This window comes from Rattus norvegicus, chromosome 3 (assembly GCF_021556685.1).
Source record: "Rattus norvegicus strain SHRSP/BbbUtx chromosome 3, alternate assembly SHRSP_T2T, whole genome shotgun sequence".
NCBI lineage: Eukaryota > Metazoa > Chordata > Mammalia > Rodentia > Muridae > Rattus > Rattus norvegicus.
In genome coordinates, this window is record NC_141536.1 from 8,474,133 (window position 1) to 8,501,706 (window position 27,574).

Genomic DNA, 27,574 nt, shown 5'->3' on the forward strand with positions numbered 1-27,574 from the left:
TAGAGCTCAGGCAAGATGGGTCTCAGGACCTGGAACCTGAAACCCCCATTCTGATGGGGAGGGACAAAATAGAGTTCCTGCTGGAGAGGGAGCTGGGCTGTATCCAGAAGGTGAGGTGGCCAAGGCAGCTCAGTTGTAGGCTCTGGGCCCAGGTGACTCTCAGGCCTCCATGTGTTACTTGTGCTTTCCCATTCAAAGCAAACAAGACTCAAGGTCACGTTAATGGCCTGCCAGTTGTCAAACTGACAAAGTAGAGAAAGACTTTGGTAGATCAGGAGCTCTAGTGTATTAAACTTCCCCAGCTCTGGTTCACAAAATTCTTTGATGGACCTCATATGTTTCAGATAGGCCAGATGTGGAAGGCCTATCAAGGCATCACATGTGTCCTATCCTAAGGTTCTAAAATAGTAAACATATCAGAAGACACAAGTCATATTGTTCCATATAAAACTCTGATCCACAGTGGAGAAACTTCCCTTTAGTTGTCACAGATTGGTGACTGCTGTATGTGGATAGATCCTTTCTAGTTTCTGGAATAAGGTGTGCATTACAGGAGTCAAGTTCCTACTCTCCAGGAGCTGTGCATATAATTGAGTAAACAGATGGATGATGGTTACACTGGAAAGAAGGAGAGGGATAAGAGACTGTAGGTGAAGAAGTGCTCTAAGATAATACGGCTCCCTGGTGTCCAAAGTGAAGCTGTTCTGGTGACTGTGGTCTCTAATATTTTGTGGCTCATCTCTCTCACAACAGTAAAGTCAGGAGCTCCTTGCTGTCATCTTGACTTGACACACAAAATGTTTCCCTGCTCACATCTGAGGTAGAGTCACCCAGTAGCAGAAGGTAAGTTGGTGGGCTCCTTGTGCCTAGTTTGTCCCCAGAGCACTGGTAATATTGTGTGTGGTTAATAAGCTCAGTTGTTTTCTCAGCTCAGATTGGAGAAAGTCACCTTCTAGGTAAGATGGTCAAGGAAGCCAACGGTGGCAGGAGGGCAAATGGAAGTGTGGAGAAGAAGGAAGAGGAAACTATGGTCCTCCCTTTCTGGTTGTCTCATTTACTAATGTAATGTGTCCTGTTTATGTGGCACCCTTTGTGATGCAGACATTTCATGGCATGTGTCTTTATCTGCAGTTGGCAGCTAATGATTACAAGATATCAGCACAATAACCCCCACCCTCATGCTGAACATGTCTTTGTCTAGGAGGGGTGTGGTCAGTGCCATTTGTACTCATAAAGGGCGTTCTCTGAGGAGCCAGCATAGCCTCATCCAGTCACCCAAGTGACTTGCCTTGTCTAAAGTTCAGAGCCTGAAGATGAAGAGCCTGGTCCTGACTGTCACCCTGTTTTGTCTGATGCCTGTCCTACAGGCCCAGGATGACCTGCCCTTCCTATCAGAAGACAGGAATGTGAGGCAGGGAGGGATGGTGGGCAGGGCTAGCTGTGGTTGGAGAATTGACTCTTTTCCTATGCTTGGAGACTGGAGCTTGCTCTTACAAACTTTTAATTCTTCTGAAACTGCCCTCTAATATTGTATATCTGTTTGCAGTTTTTTCTTTCAACTGCTTGGCTGTATCTCCTGCTGTTCTGCCAGCTGGCAGGGATCCTCCTAGGTTCCTTAGGTGGAACATAGAAGTTTTCTAGTTGCAGTGACTCCAAGAACCAGAATATTTCGCAGGAGTGGACTGTCATGCCCTGTAATAGAGTGTTTGGGGGCTCTGGGAACATACACTTTCTGCCTAACTGCAACCTAGGTTTTCAGGCATACCTTACAAACCTGAACTGGGCTGCTCGGACCTCTTAGCTCAGGGGCTCCAAGCAGCTCTGGAATGTTTCTACATTCCACTTTCCATGTGCTGGAGCCTGGGGGAGATCTTGTCTTGGGGTGGGGTGTCCTCAGTACTGTCTTTATTATAGGTCTCAGGGACCTGGTACAAAAAGGCAATAGTATACGATGTCAACTCCCCAGAGTTAATCTCAATGGAAGAATTCCCCTTCGTTGTCAGAATGTTACACAAGGGAAGTTTGGAGGTCACTATATATTGTGTGTGAGTATCACCACCAGCTTTCTCTCTATCCTTTGAGTGTTGATGACAAGCAGAGTATTCCTACGAGGGGAACCCATCCAAGCACCCATGTCAAATTGCAGTTGGATTTGACTTGGCTTTTGGAGGTGAGAGATTCATCTTGTAAGCTGAGTGGTGCTCGGGTGTGCACTCTGAAATAGGCTGCTGGTGTTTCCTCCTTCTAGGCTTAATGGAGAGTGCATCCGGATTGATTTCTTGATGGAGAAAACTGAGAAACCTGGCATGTACAGAGCCTGTGAGTCCCTGATGGAATTTCTTCTCCCATTGCTGTGATAAAATCAGTCTCTTCTGATTAGGGAAAAGGGGTTAACTTTAGTTCACTTTTCAAAGTCGTATCCATTGTAGCAGGGAAGTCAAGGCAGATGGCACTTAAAGTTGCTGTTTACATTACGTCTACTGCCAGGGTAAAAGAATGAGTGATGCTTGCACGCTAGCACTTTGCCCAGTGGACAGTCCCACCAAGTTAAGGCACTTCTTACTACTTCATTTATCATAATTAAGGTAATGTGTCACAATATGGACAAAGCCACGTCTTCCACAAAGTTATTGCTCTTCAAGTAGATATTTAACCTTAACTGTTACAGTCTTCTGGGCTGCATGTGACACTCTCTCACAGTGATGTGCTCCTGTGATTCGAACATTCCTTTTCTGCTGAGCTTCCGTCAGAGGGTAGCCAATTAACTTCTAGGGGATTCTTGAGGTCACAGGCTAGTCCACAGGAGAGACCGCACTTACCTCTCTAGAATGCTGTTCTTTGGCCCACAGGGAAATTGAGGCTTAGGATCTAGGAAGCAGAGGAGGGTTACTGCTAAGTGGTCATATCCAACATCCATTGTTAGTTGCCACCATGTTTCAGACTCTGTACCTGGGATGATACCTTTTCAGGAGAGAACTTTGGTTCTGTGATGAAGCAAGAACAAGCCCTGGCTTTATATAATCAGAAGTTAATAGGTTATTGATAAAATATTCTAGAATAGTAGTTCTAAGACTATGGGTTATACAACCCCTTCTGGGTGAGCATCACATATCAGATATCCTATGTATGAAATATTTACATTAGGGTTCCTAACCGTGGCAAAATTACAGGTATGAAGTAACAATGGAATAATGTTATGGTTGGGTGTCACCAAAGCATGAAGAAATTCATTAAAGGGTCATGGCATTATGAACAGTGTAAGCCACTGCTCTAGAAATTTCTTAGTGTGAATCAGAATGATGTGTCCAGATGAAGACACTGCAGACCCATTTTCTCTGTTCATCTCCAGTTTGGAATTCACTACTTACATACGTCTATGAGCTGCCAGTGATGGACCACTATGTCTTCTACAGTGAACTCAAGTTAATTGAGAAAAAAGTCTATGCGGGAGAGCTCATAGGTAGGACCTTGATCACAGGATGTACAGGAATTTTAAGTTGGCACTGGGGATTATAATGCTTACCATGGGAGGTATTATGGGTGTCTAGGTTTGAACACAGGGCACTGCTTATGAGGTGTGCATTATCTGAGTGATAAGGGTCAGCTAGACAGGGACTGTCATGGAAAAGATCAGACATGACCCTTAGGGCCATGATCATTCAGGATATAATCTTCAAGCAGTCAAGCACTATTTTCTGGGTTCTCAGATGTTATGAAGGTCACTTTGAAGGGTTGGGGCCTAAGAGGCCTGTGATCAACAATGTTCTCCTAGAGTTGAAACACAGAATAGTGTCCCTGTACCACAGGTTCCTTCAAGCTCTGGGTTTGTTCCTTCATAGTCATTTAGAATATGGCATCTTACTTTATCTGCCTGCCGTACCTCCCTGTCTACTCAAAGTGCTGTCTCCTTTACTGCCTGCACTTGTGTCAGGGTGATATCCTTAGTTCTGGGCAGAGATCCTATTTTGTACCACTGCTTCCTTTACACTTGTCCAACCATGACCCTTCACGTCAAACCTCTGCCCACAGGGAAGGACCCCAAAGAAAACCCTCAGGCCCTAGAAGAGTTCAAGAAATTCATACAGTCAAAAGGCCTTCCACTAGAAAACATCATTGTGCCTCAGCAGAGAGGTGAGTGGGTGACTTTAGAGATCATAAGTTAGATATCATAAGTTACTGAAGAGACCATGCTTCCCAGTAGTTACATAGAGCAATATATGTCCCTTCCCCACATCCTCCTATGTCTACCATACTCTGAGTGACACTTGTGTTTCTCCATGTTCCTTGTGACTCTTTGTGCCACCAATTGCCCTCCTCTCCCCACACATTGACAAAATGTCCATGCTTTAGGAGGTGGTCATTGTAGCAGTTAAACTGAGTTGTGATGGGTCTTGGATATTCATTCAGTAGCCTGCTACAACCTTGGGTTTTTCTTTGTTTTTTTACAGAAATGTGTGTCCCTGAAGTTAGTAATGGTAAGTTACTCCATGCATGAACCTTAGGACAGCTCAGACTCTACAGTACTTGAGTTTTGTTTTCTATCTGTGTAGACCTTTGTACCCAGATAGAGTAGACTTCCATGTCTAAGCATGAGTGGCCTCTCAAGTATGTGGCCTAAGGCAAAATCCCAGGACACTTGTGAATATGTTCATTCCCCTTTTATTCTTTCCTATGCCATGGTCTCCGTGTGGCCTCATATTATTCCTGACACACCCATGATAGATGCTTCATGACCTACCTGGTCAAGTGGGCTTGCCCAGCAGTGACCTCATAGTACCTATGGGAAGGAAGGTCCATGATTGACATCTGTTTTCTGTGAGTCACACTTTGATTATTAGTCACATAGAAAGAGGGACCCTTACCTCTGTTCCTATTACTGTCACAGCTGTCCCTCAGGACTGCAAACCGAGAGTCAACCCTGTCTTTAATGGATCGTAGTACTTTTCCTGGAGTGCTCTTCTCCATGACCACACAACGTTGAGACATCACCTTCAAGACCATCTCATCATAGATACTAACTACACACTGGACCACACTCCTGCCAGGACCCCCTATCCCAAATCCAAGTAAAGCCTTAAGCATCTATTCTGGATTCAGCTTGTGCTTGTGAAGTCTTCTGTAATCTCTAAAAATGTGTGACAACTTTCAGGCAACTTACAGTAGTTGCCAAGCACCAAGGATCATGGTATTCTACAGTCATATAGGATATAAGATATCCCAGAAGTTCACTCGATAGGGCACCATTCAACGTGGCTTCTGAAGGTATTTGACTTTGTGGCAGTAGCATTTGCGAAGCTACTAGGTTGTGCAGGACTTTGGAGATGGTATCACAGATTCAAATTTGCAGAGGTTTCTACAGGGATTATGCTCCAGTGTGGACTTCAAGGAATCCTATATGGACTCAGCAGTAAGTGACCAGGCATAAAAGACAAGGCTGGAGGATTCTTCTAAATCCTCCATTATCACCCTCAAGGAAGACAGTACCAGACACAGTCCCACTAGTCATTTTTTTTACTTAGTTTATGTGCCATGTTGTTTTCCCAATGTTCAAGGTCTGTGTGTGTGTGTGTGTGCACACACACACATATTTATGGGCCACATGTGGGGCAGGCTCTGAATGGCCTATCATTCAGTCTCTGCTCTAAACTTTGCCCCCCTATCACCTCCTTTGGATATTTTTGTTCCCCTTTTAAAGAAGGCGTGAAGAATCACATTATTGTCATCCTTCTTGATGCATTGCATCTTGTGTAATTCGAGCATTTGGGCTAATATCCACTTATCAATGAGTGCATATCGTGTGTGTTTTTCTGAGATTGGGTTACCTCACTTGGGATGATATTGTCTAGTTCCATCCATTTGCCTATGAATTTTAGGAAGTCATTGTTTTTGATAGCAGAGTAGTACACCATTGTGTAGATGTGCCTTATTTTCTGTATCCATTTCTTTGTTGAAGGGCATCTAGGTTCTTTCCAGCTTCTGGCTATTATAATTAAGGCTGCTATGAACATAATGGAGCTTGTGTCTTTGTTGTATGTTGGAGCATCTTTCGTGTATATGCTCAAGAGAGGTATAGCTGGGTCTCCAGGTAGTGGAATGTCCAATTTTCTGAGGAACCTCCAGACTGATTTCCAGAGTGAATGTACAAGTTTGCAATCCCACCAACAATGGAGGAGTGTTCCTCTTTCTCCACATCCTTGCCAGCATCTGCTGTCACCTAAGTTTTTTATCTTAGCCATTCTGACTGGTGTGAGGTGGAATCTCAGGGTTGTTTTGATTTGCATTTCCCTTATGACTAAAGATGTTGAACATTTCTTTAGGTGTTTCTCAGCCATTTGGCATTCCTCAGCTGTGAATTCTTTGTTTAGCTCTGAACCCATTTTTTTTGTTCTTTTTTTTTTTGGAGCTGGGGACTGAACCCAGGGCCTAGCGCTTCCTAGGTAAGTGCTCTACCACTGAGCTAAATCCCCAGCCCCTCTGAACCCATTTTTAATAGAGTTATTTGTTTCCCTGCGGTCTAACTTCTTGAGTTCTTTGTATATTTTGGGTATAAGCCTTCTATCAGTTGTAGGATTGGTAAAGATCTTTTCCCAATCTGTTGATTGCCGTTTTGTCCTAACAACAATGTCCTTTGCCTTACAGAAACTTCGAAGTTTTATGAGATCCCATTTATCAATTCTTGATCTTAGAGCACAATCCATTGGTGTTCTGTTCAGGAAATTTTCCCCAGTGATCATGTGTTTGAGATTCTTCCCCACATTTTCTTCTATTAATTTGAACGTATCTGGTTTGATGTGGAGGTCCTTGACCCACTTGGACTTAAGCTCTGTAGAGGGTAATAAGAATGGTTCGATTTGCATTCTTCTACATGCTGACCTCTAGTTGAACCAGCACCATTTACTCCAAATGCTATCTTTTTTCTATTGTACGGTTTTGGCTCCTTTGTCAAAAATCAAGTGACCATAGGTGTGTGGGTTCATTTCTGGGTCTTCAATTCTATTCCATTTATCTACCTGCCTTTCTCTGTACTAATATCATACAGTTTTTTTTATCACTATTGCTCTGTAATACTGCTTCAGGTCAGGAATGGCGATGTCCCCAGAAGTCCTTTTATTGTTGAGGATAGTTTTAGCTATCCTGGATATTTTGTTATTTTAAATGAATTTGCAAATTGTTCTTTCTAACTCTATGAAGAATTGAGTTGGGATTTTGATGGGGATTGCATTGAATCTGTAAATTGCTTTTGGTAAAATGGCCATTTTTATTATATTAATCCTGCCAATCCATGAGCATGAGAGATCTTTCCATCTTCTGAGATCTTTTTCAATTTCTTTCTTCAGAGACTTGAAGTTCTTATCATATAGATCTTTCACTTGCTTGGTTAAAGTCACACCGAGGTATTTTATATTACTTGGGACTATTATGAAGGGTGTTTTCCCCTAATTTCTTTCTCAGCCTGCTTATCTTTTGAGTAGAGGAAGGCTACTGATTTGTTTGAATTAATTTTATACCCCTCCACTTTGCTGAAGTTGGTTATCAGGCTTAGTAGTTCTCAGGTGGAACTTTTGTAGTCACTTAAGTATACTATTTTATCATCTGTAGTGATAATTTGGCTTCTTCCTTTCCAATTTTATCCCTTTGACATCCTTTTGTTGTCTGATTGCTCTAGCTAGAACTTCGAGAACTACACTTAATAATTAGGATTTAATAATTAGGGAGAGAGTGGGCAGCCACGTCTAGTGCCTGATTTTAGTGGGATTGCTTCAAGATTCTCTCTAACATTTAGTTTAATGTTAACTACTGGTTTTCTGCATATTGCTTTTACTATGTTTAGATATGGGCCTTGTATTCCTGTTCTTTCCAGGGCTTTTATCATGAAGGGGTGTTGAATTTTGTCAAATGCTTTCTCAGCATCTAATGAAATGATCATGTGGTTTTTATCTTTGAGTTTATTTTATACAGTGGATTATGTTGATAGTTTTCCAAGTATTGAGTTATCCCTGCACATCTTGAATGAAGCCTACTTGATCATGATGGATAATTGTTTTGATGTATTCTTGAACTCGGTTTGCAAGAATTTTATTGAGTATTTTTGCATCAATATCCACAAGGGAAATTGGTCTGTAGTTCTCTTTCTTTGTTGGGTCTTTATGTGGTTTAAATATAATAGTAAATGTTGCCTCATAGAAGGAATTTGGTAGTCCTCCATCTGTTTCAATTTTGTGGAAAAGTTTGGGCAGTATTGGTATGAGGTCTTCTATGAAGGTGTGATAGAATTCTGCACTAAACCTATCTGGTCCTGTGCTCCTTTTGGTTGGGAGTCTTTTTTTTTCTTCTTTTCTTTTTTTTCGGAGCTGGGGACCGAACCCAGGGCCTTGTGCTTGCTAGGCAAGCGTTCTACCACTGAGCTAAATCCCCAACCTGGTTGGGAGTCTTTTAATGACTACTTCTATTTCTTTAGGAGTTATGGGGTTGTTTAGATGGTTTATCTGTTCCTGATTTAACTTTGATACCTGGTAATTTTCTAGAAAATTGTCCATTTCCTCCAGATTTTCAAGTTTTGTTGAATATAGTCTTTCATAATAGGATCTGATGATTTTTTGAATTTACTCAGATTCTGTTGTTATGTCTCCTTTTCATTTCTGATTTTGTTAATTTGGACACACTCTCTGTTCTTTCTGGTTAGTTCGGCTAAGGGTTTATCTATCTTGTTGATTTTTTTCAAACAACCAGCTTTTGGTCCAGTTGATTCTTTGTATAGTCCTTTTTGTTTTTACTTTGTTGATTACTGCCCCAAGTTTGATTATTTCCTGCCTTCTACTCCTCTTGGGAGTCTTTTTGTTCTAGAAGTTTTAGATGTGCTGTCAAGCTGCTGATGTATGCTCTCTCCTGTTTCTTTCTGCAGGCACTCAGAGCTATGAGTTTTCCTCTTAGTACTGCTTTCATTGTGTCCCTCAAGTTTGGGAATGTTGTATCTTCATTTTCATAAATCCAAGAAGTCTATAATTTCTTTCTTTCTTTCTTTCTTTCTTTCTTTCTTTCTTTCTTTCTTTCTTTCTTTCTTTCTTTCTTTCTTTTTTTCTTTCTAGACCAAGTTGTCATTGAGTAGAGCATTGTTCAACTTACATGTATACATGGGCTTTCTGTCATTATTGTTGTTATTGAAGACCAGTCATCCATTAGGATGCATGGGATTATTTCTATCTTCCTGGTTCTTTTGAGGCCTGTTTTGTGACCGATTATATGATCAATTTTGGAGAAGGTTCCATGAGTTGCTCAGAGGAATTTATATCCTTTTGATTTAGGATGGAATGTTCTATAAATATCTGTTAAATCCATTTGGTTCATAACTTCTGTTAGTTTCTCTATGTCTCTGTTTAATTTCTGTTTCCACGATCTCTCCACTGATGAGAGTGCAGTGTTGAAGTCTCCTACTATTGTCGTGTGAGGTGCAATGTGTGCTTTGAACTTTAGTAAAGTTTCTTTTATGAATGTTGTTGCCCTTGCATTTGGAGCATAGATATTTAGGTTTAATCATGTTGGTGGATTTTTCCTTTGATGAATATGAACTGTCTTTCCTTATCTTCTTTTAATGACTTTTGGCTGAAAGTCAATTTTATTTGATATTAGAATGGCAACTCCAGCTTGTTTCTTAGTGCCATTTGCTTGGAAAGTTGTTTTCAGTCATTTACTCTGAGGTAGTATCTGTCTTTGTCTCTGAGGTGTGTTTCCTGCATGCAGAAAAATGCTGGATGCTCTTTAAATATCCAGTCTGTTAGTCTATGTCTTTTTATTGTGGAATTGAGTCCATTGATGTTCAGAAATATTAAGGAATAGTGATTGTCTCTTCCTTTTTTTCATTGTTAGAGGTGGAATTATGTTTTTTCATCTCTCTTTTGGTTTCATTGCAAGGAAATTATATTCCTGCTTTCTGTATGGTGTAGTTTCTGTCCCTGTATTGGAGTTTTCCATCCTTCGTAGAGCTGGGTTTGTAGAAAGATATTGTGTAAATTTGGCTTTGTCATGGAATATCTTGGTTTCTCCATGTATGTTAATTGACAGTTTTGCAGGATACAGTAACCTGGGCTGGCATTTGTGTTCTCTTAGGGTTTGTGTGACATCTGTCCAGGATCTTCTGGCTCTCATAGTTCTGGTGAGAAGTCTGGTGTAATTCTCATAGGTCTGCCTTTATATGTCACTTGACATTTTTCCCTTACTGCTTTTAATATTCATTTCTTGTTTTGTGCATTTGTATTTTAACTATTATGTGATGTGAGGAATTTCTCTTCTGGTCCAATCTAGTTGGAGTTCTGAAGCCTTCTTGTATATTTATGGGCATCTCTTTTTTTAGGTTAGGGAAGTTTTCTTCTATAATTTTGTTCAATATGTTTACTGGCCCTTTAAGTTGGAAGTCTTCACTTTTTTCTATACCTATTACCCTTAGGCTTGATCTTCTCATTGTGTCCTGGATTTCCTGTATGTTTTGGGCTAGGACCTTTTTCCGTTTTACATTATCTTTGACAGTTGTGTCGATGTTTTCTATGGTATCTTCTGCCCCTGAGATTCTCTCTTCTATCTGTTGTATTCTGTTGGTGATGCTTGTATCTATGGCTCCTTGTGTCTTCCTTAGGTTTTCTATATCCAGGGTTGTCTTCCTTTGTGCTTTCTTTAATGTTTCTGTTTCCATTTTCAATTTCTTCACCTGTTTGACTGTGTTTTCCTGTAATTCTTTCAGGGAATTTTGTGTTTCCTCTCTATGGGCTTCTACTTTTTACTTGTGTTTTCCTGCTTTCTTTAAGGGAGTTCTTTATGTCTTTCTTAAAGTCCTCCATCATTATCAAAAAATGTGATTTTAAATCTAAATATTGATTTCTGGTGTGCTTGGATATCCAGTACTTTCTTTGGTGGGAGAACTGGGTCTGATGATGCCAAATATTCTTGGTTTCTGTTGGTTAGGTTCCTGCGCTTGCCTCTAGCCATTGGGTTGTCTCTGGTGTTTGTTTGTCTTGCTATTTCTGAGAGTGACTTGACCCTGCTGTAGGCCTCTGTGTCAACATTCTTGTAGAGCTGTTTTCCTGTTTTCTTTCAGTCTTTCCTGAGAACAGGTGCTCTGATTTCAGGTGTGTTGGTGCTCCTGGAGACTGTCTTCCAGCTCTAGGTATGGGCAGGAATCAAAGGGTCCTGCCCCTGATTGCTCATGTAGGTCCTTGCACCCAGCGGGCACAGTAGGCATTATGTGATTCCCTCTTGGGTCTGGACTGTGGACAGAGGGCAGAGGGTATTCTCCTCTGACCTCTCAGGAGTATCCACACTTCTGAAGTTCCAGCTCTCTCCCCCATGGGATTTGGGCACAGCGAGCTGTTTGGCCAGTTTAGTTTGGTCCTGGTCACAGACCAGAACCGCGTGTACTGGTGACTGTCTGTTCCTATATCCCTGTGTCCAGAGGCACTGTGCAGTTTCCCCTTGGACCCGGGATGTGCACAGAGGTGTGCAGAGGTGGCAATCTGTCCTGTGGTCTCAGGATGTCTGCACTCCTGAGTGGTCAGCTCTCTTGAACAGGATTTGGGTTCAGGGAAGTGTGGAATGGTATCAATTCACTTCTGGGCAGAGCCAGAAACAGGAAGTGCCCTGACCCTGCCTCTACATCTTGAATTCACCAGGCAGGTCACTTGGTAGCAGAAAACTGGGTCTTACCTCTGCTCTCAGGTGTGTCCATGCTTCTGGAGACTGTCTTCCAGCTCTAGGCATGGGCAGGAATCAAATCAAAGGGTCCTGTCCCTGATTGCTCATAGGTCCTTGCACCCAGCAGGCACAGTTGGCATTATGCGATTTTCTCTTGGGTCTTGAATGTAGGCAGAGGGTATTATCCTCTGACTTCTCAGGAGCATCCACACTGCTGAGGGTCCAGTTCTCTTCCTCATGGGATTTGGGTGCAGGGAGCTCTTTGGCTGGTTCAGTTTGGTCCTAGGCATAGACCAGAACCGTGAGTATTGGCACATCCCCTCCATATCTCCTTTGAGTGGGTTGCAGCCTCTGGGTATCCCCTCACTTGGGCACATCAAGTCTCTGTAAGGCTAGGCACATCTTCCAATGAGGCCAGTCAAGGCAGCTCAGGTAGAAGAACATATCTCACAAAGAGGCAACAGCTTTTGGATAACCCTGGCTCCAGTTGTTCAGAACCCATATGAAGACCAAGCTGCATATCTGTGTCAGGAAACCTAGGTCCAGTATTTGCATGTTGTTTGGTTAGTGGTACAAATTCTGAGAGCCCCAAACGTCCATATTAGTTGACTCAGTCTTCCGGTGGAGTTCCTATCCCTTTTGGGGTCTAGAATCTTTCCTCCTATTTATCCATAAGAGATCTGAAGCTCTATCCACTGTTTGGCTGTGGGTGTGTTCATCTGTTTGGGTCAGCTGTGGTGTAGAATCTCTCAGTGGGCAGCCATGCTAGATTCCTGTCTGCAAGTAAAATATAGTATCACTAATAGTGTCAGGATTTGTATTTGTCCATGGGATGTCTCAAGTTGAACTGGTTATTAGTTAGCCATTCCTTTAGTCTCTGCTCCCTCCTCTGTCCCTGCATTTCTTATAGGCAGGATAAATTTTGGGTCAAAGATTTTGTGGGTGAGTTGGTGTCCCTATCACTCCACTGGGGTTCCTTCCTGGGTACAGTAGGTGGCCTCTTCAGGCTCTATATTTGCAATGTTGTGAGTCACACCTAAGGTTACCCTCATTGATTTTTGGATGACTCCCTTATACGAGGTCTCTATCACATCCTGGAGATGCACCCCACCTCCCTGCTCCAGTCAGTTGCAGTTCCATTCATTTCTCATGGCTATCTGGCAATCTCTTCAACCCCCTACACCTGATCCTCTACTCTCCTATTCCTTTCCTATATCCCCCCTCCCTTTAGGTTCCTTCCCGCCATCTGCCTTTTCTGATTATTTTATTCCCTTTTCTAAGTGTGATTCAAGAATTCTCTCTTGTGCCTTCCTTCTTGTTTAGTTTCTTCGGATATGTGGAGTATAGCAAGGATATCCTGTAATTATTTTTGGCCAATAGCTAGTACGTACCTTGCATGTCTTTTTAGGACAGGGTTACTTTACTCAAAATGATATTCCCAAGATCCATCCATTTGCCTGCAAAATTCATGTTTTTGGGGTCTAGAATCTTTCCTCCTATTCATCCATAAGAGATCTGAAGCCCTATCCACTGTTTGGCTGTGGGTGTGTTCATCTGTTTGGGTCAGCTGTGGTGTAGAATCTCTCAGTGGGCAGCCATGCTAGATTCCTGTCTGCACGTAAAATATAGTATCACTAATAGTGTGATAATAACTGAATAATATTCCATTGTGCAGATGTACTTTATTTTCTTTATCCATTTTTTCAGTTGAGGCATGTCTAGTTTATTTTCACTTTCTGGTTATTTTGAATAAAGTTGCTATGAACATAGTTGGACAAGTGTCTTTGTGGGATGGTGGAACATCTTTTGCTTAAATGACCAGGAATGTTATAGTTGGGTCTTGAGGTAGAAGTATTCCCAGTTTTCTGAGAAACTGCCAAATTTATTTCCAAAGTGGTTGTATAAGTTTACTTTCCCACGAGCAATGGTAGAGTGTTCCCCTTGCTCCACATCCTTGCCAACATGTACTATCTCTTGAATTTCTGTTTTTAGCCCTTCTGATGATTACAAGTCTGACTCTCAGAATCATTATGATTTACATTTCTCTGATGGCTAAGGCCTTTGAACATTTCTTTTAGTGCTTCTTAGCCATTTTGGATTCCTCTGTTGAGAATTCTCTGTTTAGTTCTGTCTCTCATTTTAAAATCTGGTAATTTGTGTTGTTGGTGTCTGACTTCTTGAGTTCTTTATACATTTTGGATATTAGCCCTCTTTTAGAATGTAGGGTTGGTGGAGATCTTTTCTCAATCTGTTGGCTGCTCTTTGTCTTATTGACAGTGTCCTTTGCCTTACAGAAGAAGCTTTGCAGTTTCATGAAGTCCTATTTATCAATTATTTTTTTTTTTATTAACTTGAGTATTTCTTATATACATTTCGAGTGTTATTCCCTTTCCCGGTTTCCGGGCAAACATCCCCCTCCCCCCTCCCCTTCCTTATGGGTGTTCCCCTCCCAACCCTCCCACCATTGCCGCCCTCCCCCCATAGACTAGTTCACTGGGGGTTCAGTCTTAGCAGGACCCAGGGCTTCCCCTTCCACTGGTGCTCTTACTAGTATATTCATTGCTACCTATGGGGTCAGAGTCCAGGGTCAGTCCATGTATAGTCTTTAGGTAGTGGCTTAGTCCCTGGAGGCTCTGGTTGCTTGGCATTGTTGTACTTTTGGGGTCTCGAGCCCCTTCAAGCTCTTCCAGTTCTTTCTCTGATTCCTTCAATAGGGGACCTATTCTCAGTTCAGTGGTTTGCTGCTGGCATTCGCCTCTGTATTTGCTGTATTCTGGCTGTGTCTCTCAGGAGCGATCTACATCCGGCTCCTGTCGGTCTGCACTTCTTTGCTTCATCCATCTAGTCCAATTGGGTGGCTGTATATGTATGGGCCAAATGTGGGACAGGCTCTGAATGGGTGTTCCTTCAGTCTCTGTTTTAATCTTTGCCTCTCCCTTCCCTGCCAAGGGTATTCTATTTCCTCATTTAAAGAAGGAGTGAAGCATTCACATTTTGATCATCCGTCTTGAGTTTCGTTTGTTCTAGGGATCTAGGGTAATTCAAGCATTTGGGCTAATAGCCACTTATCAATGAGTGCATACCATGTATGTCTTTCTGTGATTGGGTTAGCTCACTCAGGATGATATTTTCCAGTTCCAACCATTTGCCTACGAATTTCATAAAGTCGTTGTTTTTGATAGCTGAGTAATATTCCATTGTGTAGATGTACCACATTTTCTGTATCCATTCCTCTGTTGAAGGGCATCTGGGTTCTTTCCATTTTCTGGCTATTATAAATAAGGCTGCAATGAACATAGTGGAGCACGTGTCTCTTTTATATGTTGAGGCATCTTTTGGGTATATGCCCAAGAGAGGTATAGCTGGATCCTCAGGCAGTTCAATGTCCAATTTTCTGAGGAACCTCCAGACTGATTTCCAGAATGGTTTTACCAGTCTGCAATCCCACCAACAATGGAGGAGTGTTCCTCTTTCTCCACATCCTCGCCAGCATCTGCTGTCACCTGAGTTTTTGATCTTAGCCAATCGCACTGGTGTGAGGTGAAATCTCAGGGTTGTTTTGATTTGCATTTCCCTTATGACTAAAGATGTTGAACATTTCTTTAGGTGTTTCTCAGCCATTCGGCATTCCTCAGCTGTGAATTCTTTGTTTAGCTCTGAACCCCATTTTTTAATAGGGTTATTTGTTTCCCTGCGGTCTAACTTCTTGAGTTCTTTGTATATTTTGGATATAAGGCCTCTATCTGTTGTAGGGTTGGTAAAGATCTTTTCCCAATCTGTTGGTTGCCGTTTTGTCCTAACCACAGTGTCCTTTGCCTTACAGAAGCTTTGCAGTTTTATGAGATCCCATTTGTCAATTCTTGATCTTAGAGCATAAGCCATTGGTGTTTTGTTCAGGAAATTTTTTCCAGTGCCCATGTGTTCCAGATGCTTCCCTAGTTTTTCTTCTATTAGTTTGAGTGTGTCTGGTTTGATGTGGAGGTCCTTGATCCACTTGGACTTAAGCTTTGTACAGGGTGATAAGCATGGATCGATCTGCATTCTTCTACATGTTGCCCTCCAGTTGAACCAGCACCATTTGCTGAAAATGCTATCTTTTTTCCAATGGATGGTTTTGGCTCCTTTGTCAAAAATCAAGTGACCATAGGTGTGTGGGTTCATTTCTGGGTCTTCAATTCTATTCCATTGGTCTATCTGTCTGTCTCTGTACCAATACCATGCAGTTTTTATCACTATTGCTCTGTAATACTGCTTGAGTTCAGGGATAGTGATTCCCCCTGAAGTCCTTTTATTGTTGAGGATAGTTTTAGCTATCCTGGGTTTTTTGTTATTCCAGATGAATTTGCAGATTGTTCTGTCTAACTCTTTGAAGAATTGGATTGGTATTTTGATGGGGATTGCATTGAATCTGTAGATCGCTTTTGGTAAAATGGCCATTTTTACTATATTAATCCTGCCAATCCATGAGCATGGGAGATCTTTCCATCTTCTGAGGTCTTCTTCAATTTCTTTCTTCAGTGTCTTGAAGTTCTTATTGTACAGATCTTTTACTTGCTTGGTTAAAGTCACACCGAGGTACTTTATATTATTTGGGTCTATTATGAAGGGTGTCGTTTCCCTAATTTCTTTCTCGGCTTGTTTCTCTTTTGTATAGAGGAAGGCAACTGATTTATTTGAGTTAATTTTATACCCAGCCACTTTGCTGAAGTTGTTTATCAGCTTTAGTAGTTCTCTGGTGGAACTTTTGGGATCACTTAAATATACTATCATATCATCTGCAAATAGTGATATTTTGACCTCTTCTTTTCCGATCTGTATCCCTTTGATCTCCTTTTGTTGTCTGATTGCTCTGGCTAGAACTTCAAGAACTATATTGAATAAGTAGGGAGAGAGTGGGCAGCCTTGTCTAGTCCCTGATTTTAGTGGGATTGCTTCAAGTTTCTCTCCATTTAGTTTAATGTTAGCAACTGGTTTGCTGTATATGGCTTTTACTATGTTTAGGTATGGGCCTTGAATTCCTATTCTTTCCAGGACTTTTATCATGAAGGGGTGTTGAATTTTGTCAAATGCTTTCTCAGCATCTAATGAAATGATCATGTGGTTCTGTTCTTTCAGTTTGTTTATATAATGGATCACGTTGATGGTTTTCCGTATATTAAACCATCCCTGCATGCCTGGGATGAAGCCTACTTGATCATGGTGGATGATTGTTTTGATGTGCTCTTGAATTCGGTTTGCCAGAATTTTATTGAGTATTTTTTCGTCGATATTCATAAGGGAAATTGGTCTGAAGTTCTCTTTCTTTGTTGTGTCTTTGTGTGGTTTAGGTATAAGAGTAATTGTAGCTTCGTAGAAGGAATTTGGTAGGGCTCCATCTGTTTCAATTTTGTGGAATAGTTTGGATAATATTGGTATGAGGTCTTCTATGAAGGTTTGATAGAATTCTGCACTAAACCCATCTGGACCTGGGCTCTTTTTGGTTGGGAGACCTTTAATGACTGCTTCTATTTCCTTAGGAGTTATGGGGTTGTTTAACTGGTTTATCTGTTCCTGATTTAACTTTGATACCTGGTATCTGTCTAGGAAATTGTCCATTTCCTGAAGATTTTCAAATTTTGTTGAATATAGGTTTTTATAGTAAGATCTGATGATTTTTTGAATTTCCTCTGAATCTGTAGTTATGTCTCCCTTTTCATTTCTGATTTTGTTAATTTGGACGCACTCTCTGTGTCCTCTCGTTAGTCTGGCTAAGGGTTTATCTATCTTGTTGATTTTCTCAAAGAACCAACTTTTGGTCCTGTTGATTCTTTCTATGGCCCTTTTTGTTTCTACTTGCTTGATTTCAGCTCTGAGTTTGATTATTTCCTGCCTTCTACTCCTCCTGGGTGTATTTGCTTCTTTTTGTTCTAGAGCTTTTAGGTGTGCTGTCAAGCTGCTGACATATGCTCTTTCCTGTTTCTTTCTGCAGGCACTCAGCGCTATGAGTTTTCCTCTTAGCACAGCTTTCATTGTGTCCCATAAGTTTGAGTATGTTGTATCCTCATTTTCATTAAATTCTAAAAAGTTTTTAATTTCTTTCTTTATTTCTTCCTTGACCAGGTTATCATTGAGTAGAGCATTGTTCAATTTCCACGTATATGTGGGCATTCTTCCCTTATTGTTATTGAAGACCAGTTTTAGGCCGTGGTGGTCTGATAGCACGCATGGGATTATTTCTATCTTTTTGTACCTGTTGAGGCCCGTTTTTTTACCAATTATATGGTCAATTTTGGAGAAAGTACCATGAGGAGCTGAGAAGAAGGTATATCCTTTTGCTTTAGGATAGAATGTTCTATAAATATCCGTTAAGTCCATTTGGCTCATGACTTCTCTTAGTCTGTCGACATCACTGTTTAATTTCTGTTTCCATGATCTGTCCATTGATGAGAGTGGGGTGTTAAAATCTCCCACTATTATTGTGTGAGGTGCAATGTGTGTTTTGAGCTTTAGTAAGGTTTCTTTTATGTATGTAGGTGCCCTTGTATTTGGGGCATAGATATTTAGGATTGAGAGTTCATCTTGGTGGATCTTTCCTTTGATGAATATGAAGTGTCCTTCCTTATCTTTTTTGATGACTTTTAGTTGGAAATTGATTTTATTTGATATTAGAATGGCTACTCCAGCTTGCTTCTTCTGACCATTTGCTTGGAAAGTTGTTTTCCAGCCTTTCACTCTGAGGTAGTGTCTGTCTTTGTCTCTGAGGTGTGTTTCCTGTAGGCAGCAGAATGCAGGGTCCTCGTTGCGTATCCAGTTTGTTAATCTATGTCTTTTTATTGGGGAGTTGAGGCCATTGATATTGAGAGATATTAAGGAATAGTGATTATTGCTTCCCGTTATATTCATATTTGGATGTAAGGTTATGTTTGTGTGCTTTCATTCTCTTTGTTTTGTTGCCAAGACGATTAGTTTCTTGCTTCTTCTAGGGTATAGCTTGCCTCCTTATGTTGGGCTTTACCATTTATTATCCTTTGTAGTGCTGGATTTGTAGAAAGATATTGTGTAAATTTGGTTTTGTCATGGAATATCTTGGTTTCTCCATCAATGTTAATTGAGAGTTTTGCTGGATACAGTAACCTGGGCTGGCATTTGTGTTCTCTTAGGGTCTGTATGACATCAATCCAGGATCTTCTGGCCTTCATAGTTTCTGGCGAGAAGTCTGGTGTGATTCTGATAGGTCTCCCTTTATATGTTACTTGACCTTTTTCCCTTACTGCTTTTAATATTCTTTCTTTATTTTGTGCGTTTGGTGTTTTGACAATTATGTGACGGGAGGTGTTTCTTTTCTGGTCCAATCTATTTGGAGTTCTGTAGGCTTCTTGTATGCCTATGGGTATCTCTTTTTTTAGGTTAGGGAAGTTTTCCTCTATGATTTTGTTGAAGATATTTACTGGTCCTTTGAGCTGGGAGTCTTCACTCTCTTCTATACCTATTATCCTTAGGTTTGATCTTCTCATTGAGTCCTGGATTTCCTGTATGTTTTGGACCAGTAGCTTTTTCCGCTTTACATTATCTTTGACAGTTGAGTCAATGATTTCTATGGAATCTTCTGCTCCTGAGATTCTCTCTTCCATCTCTTGTATTCTGTTGGTGAAGCTTGTATCTACAGCTCCTTGTCTCTTCTTTTGGTTTTCTATATCCAGGGTTGTTTCCATGTGTTCTTTCTTGATTGCTTCTATTTCCATTTTTAATTCCTTCATCTGTTTGATTGTGTTTTCCTGGAATTCTTTCAGGGATTTTTGCCATTCCTCTTTGTAGGCTTCTACTTGTTTATTAATGATTTCCTGTGTTTCCCTAAGTGTGTTCATGTCTTTCTTGAAGTCCTCCAGCATCATGATCAAATATGATTTTGAAACTAGATCTTGCTTTTCTGGTGTGTTTGGATATTCCATGTTTGTTTTGGTGGGAGAATTGGGCTCCGATGATGGCATGCAGTCTTGGTTTCTGTTGCTTGGGTTCCTGCACTTGCCTCTCGCCATCAGATTATCTCTAGTGTTACTTTGTTCTGCTATTTCTGACAGTGGGTAGACTGACCTATAAGCCTGTGTGTCAGGAGTGCTGTAGACCTGTTTTCCTCTCTTTCCGTCAGTTATGGGGACAGTGTGTTCTGCTTTCGGGCGTGTAGTTTTTCCTCTCTACAGGTCTTCAGCTGTTCCTGTGGGCCTGTGTCTTGAGTTCACCAGGCAGCTTTCTTGCAGCAGAAAATTTGGTCTTACCTGTGGTCCCGAGGCTCAGGTTCGCTCGTGGGGTGCTGCCCAGGGGCTCTCTGCAGCGGCAGCAACCAGGAAGACCTGTGCCGCCCCTTCCGGGAGCTTCAGTGCACCAGGGTTCCAGATGGTCTTTGGCTTTTTCCTCTGGCGTCCGAGATGTGTGTGCAGGGAGCAGTCTCTTCTGGTTTCCCAGGCTTGTCTGCCTCTCTGAAGGTTTAGCTCTCCCTCCCACGGGATTTGGGTGCAGAGAACTGTTTATCCGGTCTGTTTCTTTCAGGATCCGGCGGTGTCTCAGGCGCAGAAGTCCTGCCGCTCCTGGGCCCTCCCCCACGGGAGCCCAGAGGCCTTATACAGTTTCCTCTTGGGCCAGGGATGTGGGCAGGGGTGAGCAGTGTTGGTGGTCTCTTCTGCTCTGCAGCCTCAGGAGTGCCCACCTGACCAGGCGGTTGGGTCTCTCTCTCACCGGGTCTGGGAGCAGAGAGCTGCTGCGGGCCGGGATCCGCGGGTGTGGGACTTCCGGTAAACACAGACCGTGCGGGGTCCTAGAGAAATTCTGCTTCCGTGTGTCCCAAGCTCACCAGGCAGCTTTCTTGCAGCAGAAAATTTGGTCCTACCTGTGGTCCCGAGGCTCAGGTTCGCTCGTGGGGTGCTGCCCAGGGGCTCTCTGCAGTGGCAGCAACCAGGAAGACCTGTGCCGCCCCTTCCGGGAGCTTCAGTGCACCAGGGTTCCAGATGGTCTTTGGCTTTTTCCTCTGGCGTCCGAGATGTGTGTGCAGGGAGCAGTCTCTTCTGGTTTCCCAGGCTTGTCTGCCTCTCTGAAGGTTTAGCTCTCCCTCCCACGGGATTTGGGTGCAGAGAACTGTTTATCCGGTCTGTTTCTTTCAGGATCCGGCGGTGTCTCAGGCGCAGAAGTCCTGCCGCTCCTGGGCCCTCCCCCACGGGAGGCCAGAGGCCTTATACAGTTTCCTCTTGGGCCAGGGATGTGGGCAGGGGTGAGCAGTGTTGGTGGTCTCTTCTGCTCTGCAGCCTCAGGAGTGCCCACCTGACCAGGCGGTTGGGTCTCTCACTCACCGGGTCTGGGAGCAGAGAGCTGCTGCGGGCCGGGATCCGCGGGTGTGGGACTTCAGGTAAACACAGACCGTGCGGGGTCCTAGAGAAAATCCTATTTATCAATTATTGTTCTTAGAGCCTGAACTATTGGTACTTTGTTCAAGAAACTGTCTTCCGTGCTTTTGAGTTCAAGGTTATTTCCCACTTTCTCTTCTATGAGATTTAGTGTATCAGGTTTTATGTTGAGGTCCTTTATCAATTTGGACTTGAATTCCATGCATGGTGATAAATATGGAACTGTTTTCATTCTTATACATGCAGATATCCAATTAGACCAACACCATTTGTTGAATTTTTTTTCCACCTCATGGCTTTGACTTCTTTGTCAAGGATCAAATGTTAAAAGTTGTGTGAGTTAATTTCTGGGACTTCAATTTGATTCCATTGATCAATATATATCTGTTTCTGTACCAATACCACGGAGTTTTTAATCACTGTTGCTACTACAGTACAGCTTGAGGTCAGTAGTGGTGATTCGTTAATTGGTCAAGATTATCATGGTTAACCTGGGTGTTTTGCTTTTGCATAAGAAGTTGAGAATTCATCTTTCAAGGTCTATAAAATTATGTTGGGATTTTGATAGTTATTGCATTGAAGTTGTAGATTGGTTTTGGTAAGATGGCTATTTTCACTATGTTCATCCTACCTATTCATGAGCATGGGAGATCTTTCCATGTTCTGATACCTTCTTCAATGTCTTTCTTCAGAACCTTCAACTTCTTGTGATACAAATCTTTGACTTGTTTGACTAGAGTTACACCAATATATTTTATATTATTGGCTATTGTAAAGGGAGTTGTTTCCCTAATTTCATTCTCAGCCTGTTTATCATATGTATAAAGGAGGGTTACTGATTTCTTTGAGTTAATTTCATAGTCACTTTGCTAAATGATTTTATCAGCTGTAGGAGTTCTGTGGTACAATTTTTGTGAACACTTACATATCTTACACCATAAGATATATCATATCTGCAAATGGTATGATAGTATACATAATAAAATATTCCTAAAAATCTTCTTTACCAATTTGTATCCCTTTGATCTCCTTTTGTTGTCTAATTGCTCTGGCTAGAACTTCAAGTACTATACTGAATAGGTTGGGCAAGAGTGAGCAGCCTTTTCTTTTCCCTGGTTTTAGTAGAATTGCTTTGTTTCTTTTCATTTAGTTTGAATTGGCTATTGACTTGCTGTATATTGGTCTTATTATGTCTAGTAGCTATGTGCCTTATACCTGTAATTTCTCTAATACTTTTAACATGAAGTGGTGTTAGATTTTGTCAAAGGCTTTTTTAGCATCTAATTTATATCACAAGATTTTATTTATATGGTGGATTCTGTTGATGGCTTTTCTTGTATTGTACCACCCTTGTATCCCTGGAATGAAGCTTATTTAATAATGTTGGATGATTTTTTTGATGTGTTCCTGAATTTGGTTCACAAATATATTATGTGCATATTTTTCTTTAGTGGTTATATGCTACACTTTAGTTTTTCTTGGGATTCTTTTTAATATGAATTTTAATGACTCTTGACTCATTATAGGAAACTGAATGCACAGTTCAGTTATGTCAGTCAAATCTTCTCTGTGCTGTTCTTTATGGTCAGGCCTACCAAACACCTTAAACTACTGAGCTATTTTGCTCCCACTTTGCATATTGAGTCTGTCTTATTGTTACATGAGTTCTCTGGGGACAATTTCTATTCATCTCACCCAGGAAAGTCACAACATACCAGAAAAATAACCCCACCCTTTTCCTGCTTGCAGCACCAAAGAGATTCTTGGGGAGAATTGTGAAGGCACTTTCATGAGCACAGGTGCCTTAGCAAGCTCCACTTTCAATTCACCAAATTTATCAATGATGAGCCCCAAGAAAGCTGCAGCACTGGGGTAACTGCAGTGAAGTCTTCTTTTTTCTCAGTGATTGTTAAACAGTCCTGTGATCTTGCAGACAGAGTCTTGAGATTTGCAAAGTATCATGAGTTCTTGTAATTTTTTATGAGGTATGTGAGTCTCTACCTCTTTTCTCCATAAGACAAAAGTGCTATCCAGAGGAAATGGCTTCAGGAAACTTCACCTCTTCTTCAGGCCCTTCCATTTTTATTACCATCTCTTAGATAAAAACTATTAGACAGGTGTCTGGCTTTCTATTCAATTCTTTTTCCCATTGATTAATTAATCAGTTTACAGGCCTATTGGTGCCCCTCCCATCCCAGTCTTTCCCCAAGTCCTTCTCCCCACTCCCCCTTGCTTTCTTCCTTGAGATGGTAAATGCCACCAATAATTATTTCCTCACCCTGGCATATCAAGTCTCTATAGGCTAGGCACATCCTTTCCCCCCAAGGCCAGAGAGGGAATTCTACTTAAGGGAACAGGATGCACAGACAGGCAACAGCTAGAGAAAGCCTTCACTCCACTTTTTTGGGGGCCCACTTGAAGCTGGAGCTGCATATTTGCTACATATGTGTGTGGGGGCCTAGGTCCAGCCAGTGTATGCTCCTTGATTGGTGGTTCAGTCTCCAAGAACCGCCAAATGTCTTGTTAATTGTCTGTGTTGGTTTTTCTGCGGAGTTTCTATCCCCTCAGGGGTCTTCAATCATAACCCCACCTTTTCCATAAAACTTCCTGAACTCCCTCCAATGTTTGGCTGCGAATCTCTAAATTTGTTTCAGATAGCTGCTTGGTAGAGCCTCTCAGAGGACAGTTATGCTAGTCTGCAAGCATAACATAGTATCATTAATCATGTCAGAGGTTAGTACTTACCCATGGGATGGGTCTCAAATTGGGTCAAGCATCAGTTGGTCATTCCCTTAACAAGAAATGAAAGAAAGTTAGGGCTAGAAGAATGAATGGAAATCAGTGACTGACAAGGTTTGGGGTTGGGAGAAATCTCTAGTACGTGCCACCCCTGGGTAAGTAGTCCTAGGTTGTATAAGAAAGCAGCTGGAATGAGCCCTGGAGCAAGCTGGTAAGAAGTGTTCCTGTCTTTATTACCTGTTTGAATTCCTGTCCTGGCTTCTCTTGATGATCAACTCCATCAGTAAGATGCAATAAACTCTTTCTCTCTAACTCAGTTTTTGTCAGAGTTTTGTCATAGCAATAAAAAGAAAAAATAGGTCATGTCCATTTCTCCTTTAAAAATTTTGTTTATCAAAACCCACCAAATTGTCAGCCCTGAAAATATATATACAAGTAAGTTGCATTATAGAGACTGAGCAAGTTGTTTTTAGGAATCTAAATGTGTGTGTATATATATCTATATACACACATATACATGTATATAGATACATATACACACACACACATATATATAATATTCCTAAATATTTCTCTCTATATGCATCTATATAATCTATCCATATATATATCTTTGTGTATATATGTGTATGTATTTGATTGATACACACACACACACACACACACACACACACATAATGTACATGTATCAGTAATTCATGAAAGAAACCACAAATTTGAAAGAGAACAATGAGGGTTTTACTGGATGGTTTGACAAGAGGAAAGAGAAGGGAGGCATGATATAATTATATTAAAATCTCATAAAATAAAATAAGTTACAATGAAAGCAAAATGTTTGTTGGTGCTACAAAGATGGTTCAGAGGTTAAGCACATTGGCTGCTTTTCCTGAGGACCAAGTTTTATCCTCAGCTCCTACATAGTGGCTCTCAACTGCCTATAGGTCCAGTTCCAGAGGATCTGATGTTTTCTTATGGTCTACAGAGCATGCATGGCATATAGATTGTGCACAGACATACATGTAAGTAAAATAGTCATACACATAAAATAATAAAATAGAAAAACTTTCTTTTTAATAAAACATAACATTTTACTTTATTATTTTTTGTTTATGTGTTTGCCTGAATGTATGTCTGTATACCATGTTTGTGTCTTACACCATCAAGGTGACTGAATTCCATAGGACTTGAGTTACAGACAGTTGAGAGCTACCATGTAGGTGCTAGGAAAAGAACATTGGTCATTTGAAAGAGCAGATAGAGATCTTAAATGACTAAAAACATCACACAAGCCACTCATCTTGTTTTTAGAGCAGGATCTTTCCTTGGCTTGGAGCCCACTGACTAGCTTGGGTTGGTTGTCCAGGATGTGATCTTTTGTTCCTGCTGCCTCAGAACTGGAATTGCAAGTCAGTGGATCCCTCCATGCCTGGACATGTGCTCTAGGAACAAACTCTTCCCATGCTTGCACAGACAGCACTTTACAAACTGAGCTCCCTTGATTTTGCCCTAGTGTTTGTTTTGGGTTAAGACACATTTCAGTTTATAACCAAAGGAATGTGTTTGGAGTTGCCATTTCATTAATTGGAGTAATCATGTATATCCTGAGCATACTCCTTTCTAGTGTGGACACATGTTAGTGAAGTTAGTAAAAATAATCATTAGACTGAGGGATGTCTGCCATTTCTAATGTCCCTGGTCTGCAGTGCAGGTCTCCTCTCTACAAGGTCATGACTGAATACAGCTTTAATAACTCATTGAGGAGGAGCAACAAGAGTCAGGCACATGCCAAGCAGCCACCACGTATAAATTCCCTATGGCCTCCCACATCATCACTGTGGGCACTAGAAGGGTTTGCCTTTAACAGAAACCAACTACCAAGACTGGTACAGAGCTGACAATGTTGGGTGACATACAGTGGCAGTTTCTGCTGAACTAAAACAGCTTCTCTCTCCATGAGGCAGGGAAAGGCTCCTGAGACTCAGGAGGTAGACAAACATAACATGTTTGGAGAAGAAACTTCTTTTTTTTTTATTAACTTGAGTATTTCTTATATACATTTCGAGTGTTATTCCCTTTCCCGGTTTCCGGGCAAACATCCCCCTCCCCCTCCCCTTCTTTATGGGCGTTCCCCTCCCCATCCTCCCCCCTTGCCGCCCTCCCCCCAACAATCTAGTTCACTGGGGGTTCAGTCTTAGCAGGACCTAGGGCTTCCCCTTGCACTGGTGCTCTTACTAGGATATTTATTGCTACCTATGAGGTCAGAGTCCAGGGTCAGTCCATGTTTAGTCTTTAGGTAGTGGCTTAGTCCCTGGAAGCTCTGGTTGCTTGGCATTGTTGTACCTATGGGGTCTCGAGCCCCTTCAAGCTCTTCCAGTTCTTTCTCTGATTCCTTCAACGGGGGTCCTATTCTCAATTCAGTGGTTTGCTGCTGGCATACGCCTCTGTGTTTGCTGTATTCTGGCTGTGTCTCTCGGGAGAGATCTACATCCGGGTCCTGTCGGTCTGCACTTTTTTGCTTCATCCATCTTGTCTAATTGGATGACTGTATATGCATGGGCCACATGTGGGGCAGGCTCTGAATGGGTGTTCCTTCTGTGTCTGTTTTAATCTTTGCCTCTCTATTCCCTGCCAAGGGTATTCTTGTTCCCCTTTTAAAGAGAGAAGAAACTTCTTAATTCTTAAATTCTTAAAGACTGCTTTAAGTGGGGCTGGGGGAGTCAGTCCAGAGCAAGAGTGAGGTCAAGATGTGTTAAACCCTGAAAATCCCATCCTGAGAGCAGCAGGAATGATGACTGTTCCTTTCTTGCTCTGGATCTGCATGTTTTGGTGCATGTAGCCTCTATGACCACCCCTTTTAGCACCTATGAGGTAGTTACATAGCCCAGTGTTGAAATTAGAAGTTATTTTGCTCTTTCCCTATGAGGACATGTCCAGCACACACCTGGAATTCCTCTTAATGCAAATGGAGCATTTCTAACACCTTGGTACTAGCCAATAATGTACACTCACCATATACCCTTACCCACTTCCCGAGGTTTATATACCCTTTGTTACTTCCAAGAAAGGAGAGCTGTTTCACTGAAAACTTCCCTGGAGGAAGCTCTTTTCTCTTTAGCACTTAAGCCTGCAGAGATCCTGTGAACAAATCCTGCCAGGATAAGCTTTGTTCATTTCATTCCAGCCTGGTTTGCAATGGTGCCTGAAGACCCTGAGAGGAGAAGCACAACCAGCCTGGCAGGCTGCTTCTCTTCTTCATGAAAGGAACATATACTCTGGGGTTGTTGAGCTGCCTGAAAACTGTACAGAAAGCTCCAGGGTTTAAGCCACTGTCATCATCAGGATTGGGATGAACTTTTTGGTGATAGAGCTTCTTTTTGGGGGGCACCTCTGCTCCTAGAAGTAACTGAGGTCTCATGTGTGCTTTGGTTAGTAACACCAATAAGAACTCATTAGCTAAACTAATTGTTTTTCCTGCAGTCATATCATCATTCTTAATCATTACGTGTTTCCCTTCTGGGGTAAGTAGACTCACATGTTGCATCTTCTTATAAAAATCCTCTCACACAACATGTGACTTTGTTCCCTAAGCTCTTTATTGCCTTCACAGATAGTCACAGAAGTATAGATAAAGAATTGGGCCTCTGACTGTCTGCAGAAAGAAACAGGAAAGAGCATATGTCAGCAGCTTGACAGCACACCTAAAAGCTCTAAAACAAAAAGAAGAAAATACACCCAGGAGGAGTAGAAGGCAGGAAATAATCAAACTCAGAGCTGAAATCAACCAA

At 41.7% G+C, this 27,574-nt stretch overlaps 1 protein-coding gene across 1 annotated transcript; it reads left to right on the forward strand.

Moving 5' to 3' along the window:
- The first annotated feature begins 1,283 nt into the window (after positions 1-1,283).
- On the forward strand, positions 1,284-5,092 carry LOC134486060 (vomeronasal secretory protein 2-like). Its single transcript, XM_087654902.1, has 7 exons — positions 1,284-1,406; positions 1,915-2,045; positions 2,249-2,319; positions 3,350-3,460; positions 4,030-4,131; positions 4,449-4,475; positions 4,886-5,092. The coding sequence occupies exons 1-7, from the start codon at positions 1,314-1,316 to the stop codon at positions 4,936-4,938; spliced, it is 588 nt and encodes a 195-aa protein (XP_087511028.1). The 5' UTR covers positions 1,284-1,313; the 3' UTR covers positions 4,939-5,092.
- The last annotated feature ends 22,482 nt before the right edge of the window (positions 5,093-27,574 follow it).